Source organism: Haliotis asinina, chromosome 3 (genome assembly GCF_037392515.1).
Source record: "Haliotis asinina isolate JCU_RB_2024 chromosome 3, JCU_Hal_asi_v2, whole genome shotgun sequence".
Classification (NCBI taxonomy): domain Eukaryota; kingdom Metazoa; phylum Mollusca; class Gastropoda; order Lepetellida; family Haliotidae; genus Haliotis; species Haliotis asinina.
In genome coordinates, this window is record NC_090282.1 from 38829554 (window position 1) to 38838983 (window position 9430).

At 40.9% G+C, this 9430-nt stretch overlaps 1 protein-coding gene across 1 annotated transcript in view; it reads left to right on the forward strand.

The window, feature by feature from the left end:
• LOC137278875 (zinc metalloproteinase dpy-31-like) overlaps nt 1-9087 on the forward strand; it is an 11649-nt gene extending 2562 nt beyond the window's left edge. The window contains exons 4-15 of the mRNA XM_067811377.1: nt 33-153; nt 1377-1443; nt 1712-1915; nt 2396-2519; nt 2906-3040; nt 4293-4405; nt 4772-4893; nt 5451-5569; nt 6821-6938; nt 7525-7601; nt 8172-8271; nt 9033-9087. Coding sequence (XP_067667478.1) covers nt 33-153; nt 1377-1443; nt 1712-1915; nt 2396-2519; nt 2906-3040; nt 4293-4405; nt 4772-4893; nt 5451-5569; nt 6821-6938; nt 7525-7601; nt 8172-8271; nt 9033-9087 — 1355 coding nt within the window. The remainder of the gene's footprint in view (nt 1-32; nt 154-1376; nt 1444-1711; nt 1916-2395; nt 2520-2905; nt 3041-4292; nt 4406-4771; nt 4894-5450; nt 5570-6820; nt 6939-7524; nt 7602-8171; nt 8272-9032) is intronic.
• Nucleotides 9088-9430: the final 343 nt, after the last annotated feature.

Here is a 9430-nt window from a genome sequence, read left to right on the forward strand (position 1 = left end):
ATGTAGTTTACACACAATGGATCCATTGACAGATGAGTCCGACAAACAGGCGATACTTGATGGGATACAACATTGGGAAGACGAAACATGCCTGGATTTTGTCAGCGATGGACCTTACGTTGGACCCCATTTGAGGTTCATAAGAGATTCGGGGTAAGTACAAGCAGATTCATTGGTTTATTATGCTGGTGCTAGCTGATTCAATGGGTTTAATGTACACGTGCCAGCTGATTCAATGGGTTTAAAGTACACGTGCCAGCTGATTCATGGGTTTAGAAGTTTCGTGACTTTTACATACAAATGCTCGCAGATTCTTAGATTTTACACACTGGTGCTAACATATTCATGGGTTTTAGACACAGGTGGAAGGAGATTCACGGGTTTTACATACAAGCGCTAGGAGGTTCATGTGTTTCCCGTATAGGTGCTAGTTGGTTCACGGGTTTTACATACAAGCGCTAGGAGGTTCATGTGTTTCCCATATAGGTGCTAGTTGGTTCACGGGTTTTACATACAAGCGCTAGGAGGTTCATGTGCTTCCCATATAGGTGCTAGTTGGTTCACGGGTTTTACATACAAGCGCTAGGAGGTTCATGTGTTTCCCGTATAGGTGCTAGTTGGTTCACGGGTTATACATACAAGCGCTAGGAGGTTCATGTGTTTCCCATATAGGTGCTAGTTGGTTCACGTGCTTTACATTCAAGCGCTAGGAGGTTCATGTGTTTCCCGTATAGGTGCTAGTTGATTCACGAGTTTCACATGCTGGTGCTTCCAGAGCCACGGGGTTGTACATACATGACGTGTTATCGGATTCACTGGTTTTATGTAAAGCCGCCAGCAGATTCATTGGTTTTGCATACAAGTCCCAGCTGAACCACGGGGTTTCACATACTGGTGCTAGCTGAGTCATGAGGTTTTATATAAAGGTGCTAGCAGATTCGTTGGTTTTACATACAGGCGCTAGTAGATTCCCGGTCTATTGTATATTCGTGCTAATTCATGCAGGAGCCTTACATACTGGTGCTTGCAGAATGACAGGTATTTCATAAGGTGCTAGCAGAGTCGTGAGCTTTACAGAAAGGTGCCATTTGATTAATGTTTTTAAATACATGTGCTAATTGATTAATGAAGTTTTTTCATATACTAGTGCTATCGGATTTATCAATGTTCACATGCTCGTTCAAGCAAATTAGGGTGAGGTTTGTAACAAGGTGCAAGCACATCTGATTGTTTGGTTTAGTGTACACAGAATACAGGAGGATAAACACCTGACATGGATGATGTCGTGATTGGTGAAGATTCTAGTTTGGTTCCATTTAAGTAACTTACTAAGCATATTTGATACGATCTTCTACATTGTTCTATCTCATGTTCAGCTGTAAGTCCAGAGTTGGAAAGAGACCTCTCGGACAAGACATCTCAATCGGGGAAGGTTGTGGGACGGTGAGTGTTAACATTTTAATGTAGATGATTTCAAAAGCGGTATAGGAACGATACAATTTGAGAAGACACACATGAAGTAATTATGGTGGTTGTAATCGCTCAATCATAGATGAAGTAGTTACCTGGCAAATGTCTGGAAGATACATCACAAAGGAGAAGACACTGCATCACAGTATTAAAGCCTCAAATATTCCAAATCAAAGAACTGAGACACCCGAAGTTCTCCGTCCTAATGTATGATTTACCATTCTCTACATGTTGGTTCCAGAAAGGGATAGTGGCGCACGAGATCGCCCATTCTTTAGGCTTTTGGCACGAACAGGCCCGACCAGACCGTGACACGTATGTCAACATTCATTCAGAGAATATCATATCAGGCAATATTAACAACTTTATAGGGAAAAGCTGGGAGGAAGCTCTAACCCTTGGTGTCCCATACGACTACTCATCTCTAATGCATTACCGCACAAAGGTAAGTGGTCACTAATACAACGTAGGAACATTCTCGACCTTTGGAAACAAGCTAAAAATGTCAAAAGTGCGAGTATGCCAGATCGCGAGAACGCGAGATTGTGAGACTTGACAGCATGTACAACTGTCGCATACTCGCGTTGTCGACTTTTGACACAAAGTGCTATGTACCAACAACACGAGAATGCGAGATCGCGAGAACGCGAGATTTTGGCCAAATCTCGCGTTCTCGCGATTCCGAATTTTCGCACTTTTGACACCTTTAGCTTATTTCCAAAAGTCGGGATCGCGATTTTGTCCCATACGGTATTCCATAGAAGAATAATTGAGACAAGAGAGAAAAATCATTTAGTGACAACTCTACCCTGGATGACACATTCACGCACTCTTCTAATTTTGGACATAAAATATGTCAAGGGAACAGTTGGGTTCACTTATATGTTCTGTGGACATTATGTGTCTAGTTTCTTTCCTCACACAGAGTTTCTCCGCAAACGGACAAGAAACAATCACTTCCAAAGAACCGGACATGGACAGGACATTAGGATCAAGATACCGTCTCTCTTTCTTTGATGTGAAACTTGCTAATTACATGTACTGCAACGGTATTCCATCCAACTCACTCTGTTATATTATTTACGTCCTAGATAAAAACAGAACATTTTATCAGTTTCCAATGTCTTGAATATTCTTGTGGTAATTGTTTTGAAACAGATTGGCCTGGGGCAAGGGTTTAACCTGCTTCTTACGTACCCTTTCATATTCGGATGAGAAGTGTTTTTTACGAGTGACAAACAAATGTGTTCTGTTCATGATCTGGAGAACGTTTACTGCCCAGATGAAGCAATAAACATGGACGCAGTTAATTTCATACGAGCATATTAATTTCTACACAAAAGGCGGTTTAAATGCTCAAAGAGGCTATCCAAATAGGGTTAAACTGTCAATCATAGATCATAAATTGGGCGCCATTTTATTTTCTCCTTTGTAGATCAATGCAGTGGTGGTCTTACATGGTCTAAATGCAGACATGACCGTTACAGAGATCCAAAGAACTGTAACAAATGCAAGTGCCCGGATGGATGGTCTGGAAAAATCTGCACTGACATAAAACCAGGTGTCAACGGTGAGTAGATATCTTAGATCGTGATCATGTTGTACACAACATCGTTGTTGAATGCATGTGTCGGCCTGAGCACAATAGGTCTGAGTACACTGGCAGTGTGATTAACAGTGCACGTGTTGTTTATGTCAATATCACACTGGTTGGATGTGTATATGAAAGGCGGAAGTGGCAAAACTATTGAAAGCACTGATATGTATGAGGGTGAAAAAAATCCATAAGAGACATGTCTGAACGTAGCTATATGTAGCCCGTGCGATGAATAGGTGACAATTAACAGACTGAGTCGGAGTTGACTAAGAGTGACTTGTCTCACATGAACTGAACTGGATCACTGGCAGTGAGAAAGTTACGTATTATAACATAAGTGGACCCTTGATGACGGGGTCACAGATGGTCCTCAGCAACCTCATGATCAGCCGGTCTTAAGAGGCAACGAACATGATCGGGTGGTCAGGTAGCCTGACGTGTTATCGTATCCCATTTGCCAATGATCTATGCTCATGGTATCATGCAGTTGACTGCCTGGTCCTAATTTACCGACCGCCGTCATATCACTGGAATATTATTAAAGAATAAACAAGCAACAACACCAACAACTACTACATGAGTGTCCTTACATTAGCGAAACACAATTTTTCTGGTATTTTCGAAGAGGAATATTCTCTCTCACAGTTAATTCCGTCTCTAATAATGAAACCCCCGACAAGAGAGACTATTATGTGTAAACACTATTATTTTTGATATGGTAAATTGTAGATGTTTAGACCTTCTTTGAATCCAAGTATTCACCGTTTCCACTTGTATCTATTTGTGTTGCAAATCTAAAGTAACATCATCTGCGAACCCAGATGATATTATGACACGCAAATTACGTATCTACGTATCAATAATGAATTAGCTAGGTGCTACAAAATATATATGGACTAGTCAGACTCTACTTTACAGTTACACAAATACTGAGCCAAGGAACGCTTTTGGCTCAGGCATACATTGTTCTACAAACGTTAATAAAACGTGCTTCATGAAAAGGTATATAGTGGCACTTTTCCCATTGTGTGAATATATTCTACCTCTACACTCAATGTGTATATTTTATGGAATGAGTGTAGCGGTAGGATTTCCTAAAAATCCGTTTCCATGGGATGAAGCGCATGTGTTGTGTAATCCTTTCAAACGCAATGTATGTATGTTCATGCATCGTTTATCTGAAAGTGTGTATGTCAACTACAATCTTCGTTAAAATTGTCTACAGCAAACTGTGGGTTCACGGACCTGACGGCAACAGCTGGCTGGGCCACATTGTCATCACCCAACTACGGTGTTTCCGTGTACACTGCCTACTCCGAATGTACCTGGCGAATCAAGGTAATTTGCATATTGCATATACATAATAACATTTAAATTACTCACACATGTGTGTAGCATGTGTTCTTCAAGAGGGCACCAAAAAGTAGTAATTAAATTGAGCATTTAGTTTACACATCCATTTCTGAATGAGTGGGCGAGTTTAGTTTATGCGGCAGTGAGCAATATTCCAGCTATACGGCAGCGGTAAGTAAATAATCGAGCCTGGAACAGACAATCCAATGATCAACAGCATGAGCATCGAACTGATAGCATGTGCCAACCAAGTCAGCGAGCCTGATCAACCAACACCGTTAGTCACATTTTAGAACTATTTCTGAGATTATTTTATTACTTAAGCACTGAAACTATGAATTACACTTTGAGGCGCCTGGGAGTAACGAGAGGGTGGCGATGCGGTTTACGGACAAGTTCTCATTCCATTGCCATACCACCTGTAGGAACTACATTGAAGTAAGGTATCAGGATCTGGCTCGAGCAGGACCAAGGTCAGTTAATGTCCATGTGTTGCGTCGGTCAGCACACGCACACACATACACGCACACATACAAGCGCATATACACATACACACATATACACATACTCGTACGCACAGACACACACTTGTGAATACGGACATGCATACATGCATATATGTGGAAAATGTGAGTATTAAGCATCCACCTAACACATTGGTGACATTATTTCAGTTATATGCACATATATAAGAACAAATAAGGACACACATGCAGGATCTAAGTTGGAGGCACGAATTCAAAGTCAGTTAATGGTCAATACAATGGTCGACTATATTCCCTCGGCATGCATGATACTTTAACACACGCACAGGCATTAACACTCGCACACATACGTGGAAACACAGATCCCCCCCCCCCCCCCCCCCCCCACACACACACACACACACACACATACATGTAAAGGTGTAAGGCACTAATGGGTGCTAAACTGGCACAAGGACATAATCGTATGTCCCCGAATGAACACTTTATAGGAGTCTGTGTCCATTACTCTCTGTGTCTCAAACATTTGTCATATTCTGCTTTAGGTACTGTTGCAGCTCTAAGCCAAACAAACATTTCCGTTCTCATGGCAACGAGATGCTGCTGTTGATGAGAATTAATTTAGTCGGTGGAATGGCCGGGTTCAAACTGAGGTACAAGATAGGTCAGTTGATATTCATTCGTGCACGCATATAGAAGCCACGTTGTCCTAAACACTGTTGTGAACTACATTGACGATGTATGGAATACTGCAATAGACACTCTTGTGGCTTGTAACGTTTTGAAACAAGATTAATGTGTGGTAAGGTTGAAAAGATTTTTTGTCTTGAGTTCAATATATGATGAAAATAAGTGAAAATTGTCAAATTACTAAGAAAACTACGCCAAAACGCAGCTGTTTACATGCACGATATTTGCACAGCAATCTGATGCATTATCCATGTGTAGTTCATCTGCATAAAGTTTTGAGTTGGGTTCCCCAACTTTACGGTGAAATTCATTTTCAATGTAACCTTGTGCATACACATAACATGGAAGTTTGAAGTTGGGTTCCCCAACTTTACGGCGAATTTCATTTTCAATGTAACCTTGTGCATACACATAACATGGAAGTTTGAAGTTGGGTTCCCCAACTTTACGGCGAAATTCATTTTCAATGTAACCTTGTGCATACACATAACATGGAAGTTTGAAGTTGGGTTCCCCAACTTTACGGCGAAATTCATTTTCAATGTAACCTTGTGCATACACATAACATGGAAGTTTGAAGTTGGGTTCCCCAACTTTACGGCGAAATTCATTTTCAATGTAACCTTGTGCATACACATAACATGGAAGTTTGAAGTTGGGTTCCCCAAATTTACGGCGAAATTCATTTTCAATGTAACCTTGTGCATACACATAACATGGAAGTTTGAAGTTGGGTTCCCCAACTTTACGGCGAAATTCATTTTCAGTGTAACCTTGTGCATACACATAACATGGAAGTTTGAAGTTGGGTTCCCCAACTTTACGGCGAAATTCATTTTCAATGTAACCTTGTGCATACACATAACATGGATCTATGACTATGTGTTTTGTTCCTCGAGGGTGGGTTCGAATATTAGATGGGAACTCCACCAAAAACACATACAAAAGTTTGTACTTCCTTGCGAAAGTGGAATCTAAAATATGAGATTTGTTAGTTTCTTGCACTGTTGAATAATTAGCATTTCCTAGTGTCCACACTTTGGTGTTCTTTACCTTCTTACATTAACACTCCATATTTAATACACCGTCAACACTATATATTCTCCTAATTTCCGTGTTCCTTTGTGCTACATACGTTAGGATTAATTTACAGCCAGTATCAAGTGCATTTGTGCCCTACAGACAGGTTAACATTGATCTAAGACCTTGTGACGTTGCGTTCCAGAGTCTTGTGGTGGTTGTAGTTCCCCGACGACTGCTATCGAATCTGCCTGCCTCGACACACAACCGTACCAGTGCACAGGGGTATATTACGTGGATTGTGGGGCTCAGAAATGCCCAATGTGAGTTTGAGGCAAACGTCAGTAACGCTCTGTTAATCTTGACAGTAAGACACCATTGCCGTTAAATGCAAACGTCTGGGAATATGTGCAGATCTCATTGCTGATAAATATACACACTAGTGTCGGTAAATTGGTGGTATCGGAAGTAATGTCAGAAGTCATTGGTATATGTTACCTACTTCAGCCTAAGAACAAAGGTAGATATTAGAGGTGGTATCGGAAGTAATGTCAGAATTCATTGGTATATGTTACCTACTTCAGCCCAAGAACAAAGGTAGATATTAGAGGTGGTATCGGAAGTAATGTCAGAATTCATTGATATATGTTACCTACTTCAGCCCAAGAGCAAAGGTAGATATTAGAGGTTGTATCGGAAGTAATGTCAGAATTCATCTCTGTGTTACCCTCTTAAACCCTGGTATAAAGGAAGATATTAGCGGTGGATTCGTAAGTAATGTCAGGGTAACATCATTCTGTATATTACCCTTTATAGCTCTGAATATAGAAAACCCGGCTTACTGTATGTACCAAACCCAGTACCATGTGGTATTTATTGGTAGAGCCACGGCTCTTCGTTTATCTGCAGGTATCGCTTAAATACTTGCTACAGACGTAAGATGACTTGCTGTCCCGGATTGAAGCTTATCGGCAAATCTTGCTATAGTAAGTATATTATTGGGATATATGCACACACATGCACACTCGCTTACACACCGACACACGTCCATCCCTGCGCTTACCCTTTCATTCACCCATCCATCCAGTCAGATAAGACAGACAGATAAGAATATATATATATATATATATATATATATGTGTGTGTGTGTGTGTGTGTGTGTGTGTGTGAGAGAGAGAGAGAGAGAGAGAGAGAGAGAGAGAGAGAGAGAGAGAGAATATTTCTGTTCCTACCTAGTATTGAGAACTACAATCTCCTACAGTACCAACATTCATTTCAGTACACACTTCCTAACTTTTGGATCAAACTATTTTCATTTCATTCAATTATAGCTTTAAGGGACCTATACACTATACATTCGTTCTTATGTATATACTTCGAACTGACATAGTTTAGTTGTTTTACTGTCCACTGACGACGGGCTTTCAAAATATTCATATTTTGTATATAAACGTCAGATTTGTTCTTGTCACGATATGACTGGAACATTGCCGATGTGTCGTTGAATATTAACTCACTCACCGTATGAACATGCAACGCCATGTTTTAACTTGCAGGAGAGTGGGCAGTGTGGTCAACTTGGTCTAGCTGTTCGAGAACATGCGAAGACAGTGGAAGCAGGACTAGAGACAGACTCTGTGTCAACCCTCCTTGCAAGTACGTAATCCATTCATTGTGGATGAGTGGGTGAGAAAGTGCGTTTAGTTTTACGCCGCACTATATCACAGCTTTATACCGGCGCTCTCTAATTAATTGAGTCTGCAAAAGACAACCGGGTGATCAACAGCGTGAGCATCCATCAACACAATTGGGATACAATGACATGTGTCAGCGAGCCTGACCACCCGAACCCTTTGTTCGTCTCTTACACAAGCATGGCTCACTGAAGATTAATTCTAACCCGATCTTCACTGGGGCTCCGGGAGTAAATTTGTCCGTGCTTTTTTGGTCGCAGTCGGCATTTTAATGGGGTGGAAAGTTAGGCACGGAGACGAGTTTCAATGGGCGTCCTCCTACAACTACAGCATGCACCATGCCTCACAGTCCCTAGAAGTTCTAGAGTTCTAGAAGACACTCTTGTGGTATAAAACAACAAAGTTACCAAAGTTTACCTTTTCACATAAAATAGCCGTTTCTAGCACTCACCAATTCTCACTGGTCATATCAGAAGCCTTTCATTCAAAAGCATCTGAACACCACGTTTCTGCATGCTAATCTTTTACTCACTAAGCAAATTTTCTAGACCATTCTTCTGATGGTTAGTCTCCAGTTTGCAGCCATATTGTTTTAATTATGATTTTAATGGAAAACAAATTCAGTCATTCAGGGAGTCACTTTTCAATGAACGGCGCCTCGCTTTTTAAAATATCACAGCATAAAATGATGAGATGTTTAAGTGACTTTTTGTGCACTTCTAGTGGGCCCAAAACGGAAACCTCAGATTGCAACAGAGAGGCGTGTCCCACCGAGTGAAGTGGTGGTCCCGGTCAAATCGGAGAAAGGTTGCAGTGAAGTATATACGAGTACCAATTCTGAAACATGAAATATAATTGTGCTGAACAACATATTTTGAGATATGGTCAAAATGTGTCGAATATTCGAGCGTCTGCATCACCAGTCTCGGACAAAAAACATCATCAACATTAACGTACTTGTGTACGTATTTCGCCGTTAAGGCGACGGTACAAAGAACATAGTCCGATACAACCTACTTGGATCAAACGGATTAACGAATGTTATAATCGTACGCTAATTTTCGTTATGGAGAAAGGGATTTCTTAACAGAAAAACTACCCGTTGGAGCAAACAAATGTCC